The 11,931-nt window shown below is 50.6% G+C and overlaps 1 protein-coding gene across 1 annotated transcript in view; it reads left to right on the top strand.

The window, feature by feature from the left end:
* Positions 1-263: 263 nt before the first annotated feature.
* The window catches only part of DUSP16 (dual specificity phosphatase 16), a 49,582-nt gene continuing 37,914 nt past the window's right edge, over positions 264-11,931 (top strand). Inside the window, exons 1-2 of the mRNA XM_065422534.1 lie at positions 264-494; positions 1,747-1,885. Coding sequence (XP_065278606.1) covers positions 264-494; positions 1,747-1,885 — 370 coding nt within the window. The remainder of the gene's footprint in view (positions 495-1,746; positions 1,886-11,931) is intronic.

Raw genomic sequence — 11,931 nt, 5'->3', positions numbered from 1 at the left:
ATAGTCGTCTCCTGATGAATCAGATGTGAGGGGCTGCTTTGTGGAATGAGTCCTTTGTAACAGCGCATCAACTGGAAGCAGAAGGAGACATTCATTTGGAGGGCTCTTTCTGAAAATGGGTTTAACTTTTCTTTTGCCAGTCACTACCAGCATGACCTCATACACTTTCAGTACAATGGAGTGGCTAAGCCTTTGAGTACATAGCCATTACATCATCTCTGCAAATTAGAGAGGGAGGTGGTAAAAGAGGCCTTATTGTTGTCATGGCTGATGAGATGATCAGGACTCAACTCATGGTTGCTGAGAGGTTGGTGGCTTTACTGGAAAGTGGCACAGAAAAATTGCTACTGATTGATAGCCGTCCCTTTGTGGAATACAATACATCCCACATCTTGGATGCTATCAATATCAACTGCTCCAAGCTTATGAAGCGGAGGCTGCAGCAGGACAAAGTGTTGATTACAGAACTCATTCAGCATTCAGCAAAACACAAGGTAAGGATGGTTTTTGCCTTTTTTATTATTATTATTTTTTATTTTAAGGCAGTGTGGAAGTAAAACTTTAAAATAAAATTAATTTACATTGTAGTGAAATGAGTAATGATGAACTGCAGTCTTCCACAACTTTATTATCTACTTCCCAGGAGCTACAGTAAATAAACTATTGGTGAAATTATGCTATAGGCGATACAGTAATGTTTAAGAATTTAAGATTACTCAAATAAAACTCCCCATCAGTTTACTTTTCTATAACCCTCTTAAGGGTTTTTCATGTAGTATGGTCCTTATATGTAGTTAATTCATATTTCAAGTATATGTTTTTGCAAATTAAACTTCAAACTTCTTGGTGTATGAAATACAGTGAATCCCATGGTAAGGAGCCCCTCGAGAGACCAACACAAAAATCCAGTTGTTGGAAGTTGTTTTCTTTATACATGTGGAAGAGAACTATATTTAATACTTTCAAGGATTGTTTGGGATGGTCTTTTTTTAGGCAGCAAGGATTGCTTATTAAGGGGTTTCACTGTATGTTGTGGAAGGAAATGTGTAAATTAGAAAAAACCCACCCATTCTGGGTAACTGTGAAATATCTTTTGTTTGGATTGAAAAGGTAAGCATTTCAGAGTTAGGCCAATGAGAGAGAATTTGAAGTGTAACTTACGTGAAGCTATTTGTGGATTTTATTTAAGAGGTCTGTTAATGTTTTTCCAAAATATTTTGGGTTGGGCAGAAAAGATTGGGGTGGGGAGGGGAAGAGAGTGAATGTCTGCATAAACTTTTTGCCTCAGGTTGACATTTTATACATGGTGTAATCTGGAAAGTCTAATTTTCAAAAAAGTTAATCAAATTTTATAGATGTAATAAAATATACTTGTAGCAGTTCAAGATCTTTTGGTTAGATAAATAGTTTGGGAGAAGAAACTAAAGGTTTGTTGATTTACATTTGAATGCAAAACACCTTTAATTTCAGGTAAACTTTTTTTTAAAGTGGCTCAGATTTGCCCCGTGGATGAACCTCATGCAACAAGCTTCAGCCCTGATCAGATATTCCATTTACTAAACCCCGAAGGGATACAGTACAGTCAGGTCTAATAAGAGGTCTAAAAATGTCAGTTTTGTTTAAACCTGTATGTAAAATCCAGATACTGAAACCACTGTACAGTAAATATGTAGGGTCTCTTAATTCTGTTTGGTAAGGGGGAAGGTTTCCTATCCTTTCCCTTATCTGCAATTATTTGCTTTTCAGATTGAGATTGATTGCAAGCAGGAGGTGGTGGTATATGATCAAAGTTCCAAGGATGTTGCCTCTCTCTCATCTGAATGCTTTCTTACTGTACTACTGGGCAAGTTGGAGAACAATTTCAACTCTGTACACCTGCTTTCAGGTAGGATGCAAGAAAATCACTTGAGCGAGGGAGGGTGTAATTCTTTATATGCAGAGAGAGTGCACACTTTTTTTGCTTTTTTGCATGTATTAAGAAAAGTGTTGTACTGAACCTGCTGTAGTCAGTTCACTTCAGTTTATACATGTAACTGTAGGGTTTAAAAATAGTTACAGTACTATGTGCAGATGTATATGCTGCACATGTGAGCATCTCTATAAAGCTTAAGGTCTTGACTTCTATTTACACTAGGGCTCTTTACAGTATTCTGGCTCTGTAAAATCAGAATTGGGTCTTAGGCTTTTTACCTAGAAATGCTGATTATATTTGACCCTGAAGCAGCTTTAGGAATGCAGTTCCTGGCTCTTAAAGCCTTGTATACACTTGGGGGGAGGGGGGTAAGGAATGTCCCTCCATCGCTGAATCGGAGCATAGAACTAAAATGTCCACGCTGTGGAAACAAGCACTATATTCTCAGTCTTGTGTAGTTTTTTAAATCTGTTCTCTCCCCTTTCCCCTGCTCTCAATTCTCTGAGAAACAGAAAGCTGAGACACTATAATACAGGGTTAGTTTTTGTTTGGGGTGTTTTATGGGGGGAGGGTTGAAATGGAGGGGCAGCAGGTTCTCCTATTCAGAAGAAAATGCAGCAGACACACACACACATGATACCAAGTGAAGCCAGTGGTGGGGAGGAAGAGAGAACTGTATAGAGCAGTGGTTCTCAACCTGCAGCCCGTGGGCCGCTTGCGGCCCAATCAGCACAGAGCTGCAGCCCATGTGACATCCTCAGGGCCATACAGGTAATATTGGATGCAGTCCACATACCCTACACGGTCAGTCCCCTCCTTTCATTGAGTTACTTTCAATGGGTTAAGTGGACCAATGGGAGGCGCACACACATCAGTATAGGACTGAGTTCGGTCTCTGGGCCAAATAGGAGTCAGCAACACTGTGGATGCAGCATGTATCTCCTACTTGTATCTCCTACTCTAGAACCCACATCCTTCACTTGGGCAGATTAAGGAGAAGAGTTGGTAGGCTAAGGAGAAGGGAGCTGAAAGAAAGGTTTGCAGGGCTTGTTTGGCAGGGGAGGAAAAATTTTAGAAACCTGCCCTCCAAAAACAACAAAAACCCTCAAAGAAATTACTTGAGTCATTGGGAAGGGAAAGGTGCATAGAAATTAAGGAGAAAATGGTTATAAGAAAATGGAATGCAGAGGGAAGGGGGGAAAGGGAAGAAATTCTAAAGAAATGTTTCCTTGTAGCAGGAGGCTGCATTTGAGGTTTTTCAGTGACTTCATCCAACAGTGGTGGTGAATCGCTTTGGTTGCTGATAGAAACTGAGAAAATTGCCAACTCTAATTTGAAAGCGGGGTGTGAGGATCTCAGGGAGATCTTCCAACAGAGAGAAACTTAACTAAATGCCTGTTGCTATTGATGCAGTGAAAAGTCTCCAGTGCTTGAAGCAAAATGAAGTTATAGTTATTTGACTTCAGTGGGAGCTATGCACAGACACAGAGTAGACTTGTTTAACTGTGTCTGAGTGCTCGGAGACTAGTTTTTACTTCTTGACTGTCTTATAAAGAGTTATACTTCTGAGCTTTAGTTTCAGTCTCTACAGCCAAATAATTCTTCTTGTGTATGAGACACCCCCCCCTCCCCCCAGCCCAGTAAACAGGAATAGTTTTACCCTCAGGGCACTGGATACATTTATTGAGAAATGCTGAGATATGTGACACATGCTTTATTAAAATTGAAACTGTTTTTGTTTACAATGGACTTGTTAGAAGCAGTTCATGCCACATCATGAAATCCTTTTTCTGATCAAATGTTACAAGTGTCTAACCTGTCCAACTGGCTATGTTGAGGGTGCTTCCCTTTTTTTTTTTTTTTTTTTTTTTTAAACATATACTGGACTGTTGCATCATGCCACAATACAAAGTAGTCATACTTAAAGCACCCAGAGGGAAGACGTACCAAATTCTTACTCCTAGAAATGCCATACAGCTCCATAATAACTAAGGGACAGATCACCTGCAGAGGAACCTGAAGGAGGCGGCCAGAGAAAACTCCATGAGGCTCACCTCCTAGCATTTTCAGGGAACCATCATCCTCTAATGGGAGTGGGGAGATCAGTCATGGGATCAGTGAGGAAAAGACACCTAAGGTCTGTGGAGATTGACACTCTGTGCATCTGCTGTTGTTTTCCTACTGGTGATATCGCTTGTCTCAGCTGTGATGGAGGTGCAGTAGAACTCAGTACTGCTTTGGAAACAGCAGTGTGTGTTTAATAAAAAAAAAAAAAGGACGGAAAGCTGGGTGCTGAGCAGGGGAGCATGTTCAGTCTCCTGCTCTGCTCTCCCAGCCACATCCTCCATGTGCCTCCTAATCTCCATGGAGAGAAGACCCCAAAGAGCAGCCACACAGACTCTTCTGTGGCGTCTAGGTGACGAGTGAGTGATAGTGCAGAGGGAAAGCACCCCAACTCTCCATGGCCAGGGCAAATCCCACTTGTGTAGGTCATGTTTACACTAGGAATAAACGTTTATTATTGGCATGCTAGTTACGTGTTTAAAATTAAAACTTGCCTGGCCTGGTCTAAACTATTAAAGTGTTAGCTGATCAACGTAAACCTAGGCTCCCCACTAAAGTTGAGCCCCGACCAGCTAATGTGTGACTACCCTAGTGTAGACAGGACAATATATACTTTAACATGTATTTAAAAACCTCTTTTCTTAGTGAAGGTGAGGCTGTAGATTCACCCTCACGTAAAGTGGGGATACTCTGGTTTTTGTGGTTGCAAAGTATAAACATAATTGAGAGGTGGAAATATTTACTACATGTAGTAGATTAATAACTGTGCTATTTCAGGAAAGATGAGCCAAATAAGAAACGACTATGAAAAAAAAATTGATATAACTATTTGTATACTCAAACTACACTGCTTCATTGCCAAATTTCCTTCTTTTATATCCAACTTCCTCTGTTTTTAGTATTTGTGTAGGAAAATATCTTGCCCAGTCTAAAATTCTGTTTATTTTTAATAGAAGGTTTGTAACTAAAAAAGGAGCAAGTCTTACACAAGTGGTGGACAGGGCTATAGATTCTTCTTCGAGTGCTTGCTCATATCCATTCCAGTCAGGTGTGCGCGCGCCGCGTGCACGATCGTCGGAAAACTTTTACCCTAGCAACACCCGGTGGGTCGGCTGTGGAGCCCCCTGGAGTGGCGCCCTCATGGCGCCGGATATATACCGCAGCCGACCCAGCGCCCCCTCAGTTCCTTCTTACCGCCCCTGACGGTCGTTGGAACTACGGAGCACAGCTTAGCTGGTCTCCACACTCCCTAGCGTCTAGCTTATTTCTGTAGATAGTTTAGATAGTTGTATAGTAGTTAGAGTCTTTAGATAGTTGTTATTTAGCTGGTAGCTGTTATAAATTGTGAGCGGGGGTTAAGGGGGTTGTTCTCCCCCCTTTTTTTCCCCCCGGAGCATACCGGGCTCATGCCCAAGGCTCCTGGCTTTAAGCCGTGCGCGTCCTGCGCGAAGCCGATGCCAACAAGTGACCCGCACGCCTCCTGCTTGAAGTGCCTCGGGGAAGCCCATCACGCAGATAAGTGCCCAATCTGCAAGGCCTTCAAGCCTCTAACGAGGAAGGAGCGGGACTTTCGGCTTCGGCAGCTCCTCATGGAGGCGGCGCTCAGCCCGGATCCTCCCTCGGCGCGCCCGACCCCGGCACCGAGCGCGTCGGTGCGCAGCGCCCCAGCGGCTCCGACCGGCGCCGCGGACAAGTCCTCCCGGCACCGGCAGACTTCGGCACCGCGCCCACCTCAGGGGACTCGGCGCCGATCCCTCTCTCCAGGCCATAAGAAGGCCCGCAAGGCTCAGGACACTGCTGCCCTGAAGACGCCGGCTCCCCCTGTGCCGGGGGTAGAGCCGCGTCCGCCTTTGGACCGCCAAAAGCAGGCGGCCACACCGTCGACTCCGGCACCGAGGCCGTTGAGTCCGGTACGGACTGCTTCCCCACCTAGGCTGGTGGTGGAACCTTGTCTCCCCTCGACTCCGGAGACGTTTAATACCGCGAGGGACCTGATCGCACTCACGGAGCCGGCACCGTCGCAGCTCCCGGCACCGGTGGCTCCGCGCATTGTGCAGTCGAGAGGCAAGCCTGCACTGGTGCGCCCACCGTCTCCAACCGTGGACTCTCGGCACCGCTCCAGGTCTCGGAGCAGGTCCCGACGCCGCTCGGAGTCCCGGCGCCGACTATCACCTCGGCGCCGGTCGTACTCGCGGTCGAGATCCTCTTCGCGACGCCGCTCTACATCTCGGCACCGTCGCGACCGCCGGCGCCGATCGGACTCGAGGCGCACCTCCCGGTACCGGTATGAGCGCCGATCGAGGGACCGCTCCCGGCACCGGGTGTCGTCGCGATCGTCGTCCCGCTCCAGATCCGGATCGCGGCACCGGCGGGGCTACCGGCACCGATCCCGATCCAGGCACCATTCTCCGGCACGCTGGGACAGATCGTCCTACGACCGGCACCGACCGGCACCGCACCAGCCGGGGACGGATGCTTCGCGTTCGGCACCGCCATGGCCGTCAAGATCCGCGTCCCACTCCTCTGAAGGGGCCTCTAGATCGGCCTACCCTCCACAGGGACAGGCGGCTTCGGCGGACTTCGGGCACTCGCAGGACATGGCAGAGGACCCTACGCAGGGACCTGCTCACTGGTCCTTTTGGACCCCATGGGCCTATCACCAAGCCCAAGGGGCCCCACCGTCTGCCTCCCGCTCGGCACGCTCTGAGCCCAGAGCCCCGGAGGCCACCATCTCCCGCCCCCCGCCAGGGGGCATGGAGGCTCCAGTGCCCACGCCGGCGCAGGCCATAGACACTGGGACGAGCGAGGCCCAGCTCCAGGAGCACCTGGAGCAAGACTTGCCTTTGGACCCCTTGCCACCGGGCGTATCCTCCTCCTCCTCGCCTGATGAGGCGGTAGCGGGGACATCCGCCATGGGTCCGCCCCCCATAGACCTCCGGGCCCACCAGGACCTGTTGCGCCGGGTGGCGCGCAATATGGACCTTCAGATGGAGGAGATCGTGGAGGTTCACGACCCGATCGTGAACATCCTTTCAGCGGACACCCCATCCAGGGTCGCGTTACCGCTGATTCGCTCCATTCAGACCAATGCCACCTCCATCTGGCAAACCCCGGCCTCTATTCCCCCCACGGCCAAGGGCGTGGAGAGGAAGTACTTTGTACCCTCCAAGGACCATGAGTACTTGTACACTCACCCTCAACCGTGCTCGCTGGTGGTCTCATCAGTAAATGCACGGGAGCGCCATGGTCAGCAGGCGGCAGCGCCGAAATCGAAGGACGCTAAGCGCTTCGATTTGTTCGGGCGCAAGGTCTATTCCGCGGGGGGGCTTCAGCTTAGGGCGGCCAACCAGCAGGCGCTCCTAAGCCGATATAGTTTTAACACCTGGTCCTCCATGGAGAAGTTCAAGGAACTGGTTCCCCAGGAATCTAGGGAAGAGTTCGGAACTTTGGTAGAGGAGGGTAAACGGGTGGCACGCACCTCCCTACAGACCTCACTGGATATAGCCGACTCGGCCGCTAGGACCCTAGCGTCGGGTATAGCTATGAGGCGAACCTCCTGGCTCCAGGTGTCGGGCCTGCCACCTGAACTGCAGCAGACCCTCCAGGACTTGCCCTTTGAGGGTCAGGGCCTGTTTTCGGAACAGACAGACTCGAGGCTCCAAAACCTTAAGGACTCTCGAACAATGATGCGCTCTCTGGGGATGCACGTCCCGGGTCCACAACGCAGACCCTTCAGGCCCCAGCCTCAGAGGTTCTACCCTCCCCCGCCTCGCCCGAGACAGGACTTTGCCAGGAGGCGGGGTCGAGGCGGTAGGCGACGGTCGACCGGCCCTCAACCCGGTCAGAACCAGGGCCAGCCGAGACCACCTTCAGGGCCTAGACAAGCCTTTTGAAGGTGCGGTCGAGGACGGCACCAGAACCAGCACCCAGGATTCATCTCCCCCCTTCCGGGATCGCCTTTCCCGTTTCCACCGTGCTTGGTCCCTTATAACATCAGACCGTTGGGTCCTTCGCACGGTGGAGAAGGGATACGCCCTCCAATTTTCCTCGCCCCCCCCCTCCCACTCCCCCTCCCCGTCCCTCTTCAGGGACCCTTCTCACGAGCAACTCCTTTCACAGGAGGTTTTTGGGCTCCTCTCTATGGGAGCCATAGAGGAGGTTCCGCAGGAGTTAAGGGGCAGGGGGTTTTATTCCCGCTACTTCCTGATCCCCAAATCGAAAGGGGGTCTACGTCCCATCTTAGACCTGCGCGGACTCAACAAATTCATAGTAAAGTTGAAGTTCCGCATGGTATCATTGGGGACCATTATTCCCTCGCTGGATCCTGGAGACTGGTTCGCCGCCCTCGACATGAAGGACGCTTACTTCCATATAGCTATTTATCCGCCTCACAGGCGCTTCCTGCGATTTGTAGTGAACAAGGTGCACTACCAATTCGCAGTCCTTCCCTTCGGCTTGTCCTCGGCTCCCAGAGTGTTCACGAAATGTCTGGCAGTCGTCGCGGCATACCTTCGCCGACGAGGGGTACAGCTGTTCCCGTATTTGGACGACTGGCTGGTGCGCGGCCGCACCAGGGACCAAGTTCAAGCTCACGTCCACATGGTGACACAGACTTTCCACGAACTGGGCATTCTACTCAACAGGGAGAAGTCCACTCTGGTGCCAACACAGAGAATAGAGTTCATTGGAGCGATCCTGGACTCCAGAAGCGCACGAGCCATTCTGCCAGAAGGTCGCTTTCAGTCCATCGCACGCGTCATTCATGGACTGCGGGCATCTCCGTTCACCATCATAAGAACATGCCTTACCCTGTTGGGTCACATGGCCTCGTGCACCTACGTAACCAGCCACGCCAGACTGCGGCTTCGCCCACTGCAGGCTTGGGTGTCATCGGTGTACCGTCCTCACCGGGACGACCTGAACATGCTGGTCACGGTCCCGCCCTCGGTCTTGACCTCCCTCACCTGGTGGTTGGATCGCGCAGTGGTCTGTGCAGGAGTGCCTTTTCACGCCCCACAACCTTCCCTCCACCTAGTCACGGACGCTTCATCTCTAGGATGGGGCGCTCACCTCGGGGAGCGTCATACCCAGGGTCTGTGGTCCGCTTCCGAATTAGCCCTACACATCAACGTCCGGGAACTGATGGCGGTGCGCCTAGCCTGCCAGGCATTCCTCAACTTCCTACAGGGCCGTTGCGTGCTGGTCCTCACCGACAACACCACGGCCATGTTTTACATCAACAAGCAAGGCGGAGCCCACTCATCGCTCCTATGCCAAGAGGCCATTCGCTTGTGGGACTTCTGCATCGCCCACTCGATCTATCTCACCGCATCATTCCTGCCTGGAGTCCAGAATACGCTGGCGGACCGTCTCAGCAGGTCCTTCCAGACGCACGAGTGGTCGATTCGCCCGGATGTCATCTATTCCGTCTTCCGGAGGTGGGGATTTCCCCAGATCGACCTATTCGCATCCCGGGCCAACAGGAAGTGCCACGCATTCTGCTCCCTTTACGGACGAGCTCCAGGCTCTCTGTCGGACGCATTCCTTCTAACGTGGAAGGGTCACCTGTTCTACGCCTTTCCCCCATTTCCGCTTGTCCACAGGGTGCTGCTCAAGATCCGCACCGACCAGGCACGAGTAATTCTAGTGGCTCCCGCTTGGCCGAGGCAGCACTGGTACACCACACTGCTAGAGCTGTCGGTTCAAGCGCCGATCACGCTCCCCTTGAGTCCGGATCTCATCTCTCAGGACCACGGCCGTCTGTGTCACCCCGACCTACAATCGCTCCACCTCACAGCGTGGATGCTCCATGGCTGAGTCAGACGGAGCAACAATGTTCGCAGTCCGTCCAGCAGATCCTGCTGGGAAGTAGGAAGCCCTCTACACGGTCCACTTACTTAGCCAAGTGGAAGCGGTTCTCCTGTTGGTGTCAGCAACGGGCTACGTCCCCCTTGCAGGCACCTATCCCTCTCATACTGGACTATCTCCTGTCACTAAGACAGCAAGGCTTGGCGGTATCTTCAATCAGGGTTCACCTCGCCGCCATTTCGGCATTCCACCCAGGAGAACTCTCGTCATCGGTCTTCTCTAACCCGATGGTCGTTAGATTCCTCAAGGGCTTGGACCGGCTGTACCCACAAATACGCCAGCCGGTTCCAACGTGGGACCTCAACCTTGTTCTCTCCAGGCTCACAGGGCCCCCGTTTGAACCATTAGCGACCTGTTCGCTCCTGTACTTATCCTGGAAGACGGCCTTCCTCGTAGCCATTACCTCAGCACGGCGTGTTTCTGAACTCAGAGCGCTGACGTCCGAGCCCCCATACACGGTGTTCCACAAGGACAAGGTGCAGCTTCGCCCCCACCCTGCCTTTCTTCCGAAGGTGGTTTCACCTTTCCACGTAAACCAGGACATCTTTCTCCCGGTCTTCCATCCAAAGCCACACGCTACTCGTCAAGACCAGCGTCTGCATTCTTTGGACGTACGCAGGGCCCTGGCTTTCTACATTGACCGTACAAAGCCGTTTAGAAAGACGACGCAACTCTTCGTTGCGGTGGCCGACCGGATGAAGGGCTCACCGGTCTCCTCACAGTGCCTGTCCTCTTGGATCACGTCCTGCATTCGTGCTTGTTACGACCTGGCCGGTGTCCCGACGCCACGCCTCACCGCTCACTCCACGAGGGCCCAGGCCTCCTCGACTGCCTTCCTGGCTCAAGTCCCGATCCAGGACATTTGTAGAGCTGCAGTGTGGTCTTCGGTGCACACGTTCGCAGCGCACTATGCGCTGGTGCAACAATCCAGAGACGATGCTGCTTTCGGGTCAGCGGTTCTGCACACAGCAATGTCTCACTCCGACCCCGCCACCTAGGTGGGGCTTGGGAGTCACCTGACTGGAATGGATATGAGCAAGCACTCGAAGAAGAAAAGACGGTTACTCACCGTTGTAACTGTTGTTCTTCGAGATGTGTTGCTCATATCCATTCCAAACCCGCCCCCCTTCCCCACTGTCGGAGTAGCCGGCAAGAAGGAACTGAGGGGGCGCTGGGTCGGCTGCGGTATATATCCGGCGCCATGAGGGCGCCACTCCAGGGGGCTCCACAGCCGACCCACCGGGTGTTGCTAGGGTAAAAGTTTTCCGACGATCGTGCACGCGGCGCGCGCACACCTGACTGGAATGGATATGAGCAACACATCTCGAAGAACAACAGTTACAACGGTGAGTAACCGTCTTTTAGGCCACAGTAGGAAATGTAATCTTAGAAAAGTTGCCTTTCCTGCTTGAGAGTATTTTAAGTATGAGTCTAATGGAATGAATCTCTTTTTGCCTGTTTAAAAAAAAAAAAAAAGCAATAGCTTGCTGGTGCCTTGCTCTGTAGAAGACTGGATACAATTGTTCTTTCAGCAAGTTGATGACAAATCCTTGTATAACATTTATGGCTAATAACGAGTTTAGGGGTCACTGCACTTTGCAGAAAGGAAAAACTTAAGTCTAAAGGTTTTTCTTAATCGCTGTGTAGCTTATTTACAACAATGACCTGAAATAAATGTGTGTTTTGCGGGAGGAAACAAGCAAGTCTCAACAACAGTTAATAGACTTCTTGGGAGTGATCTCACTGATCCCCATTGCTGAGTGTTCAATGAGGTGGGTTTTTGTTGTTGTTGTTTTTTTTTAAATTGAGGCTTAATATAAAGGCACGCTCCCCCTTGAAGATTACTTTTAATTGAACTTACAAATGGAAAGCTCCTTAAAGGGACACTATTAGCTAAAACCCTTGATTTGACCTAGTAAAAACACTTAATCTTGTAGGCAACATTCTTAGGATTCTAAAGATCTGTTTTGGCTCTTAAATTTACTACTGTGCTCACAATATTGAAAAATGGGCACCCACTGCTTATCCCTATTCCCAGTGCAGTCAGTGGCACAACTCCCATTGACTTAAATGGGATCAGGATTTAA

This window comes from Emys orbicularis, chromosome 1, assembly GCF_028017835.1.
Source record: "Emys orbicularis isolate rEmyOrb1 chromosome 1, rEmyOrb1.hap1, whole genome shotgun sequence".
NCBI classification, from domain to species: domain Eukaryota; kingdom Metazoa; phylum Chordata; order Testudines; family Emydidae; genus Emys; species Emys orbicularis.
This window is presented reverse-complemented; position numbering and strand designations above follow the sequence as displayed.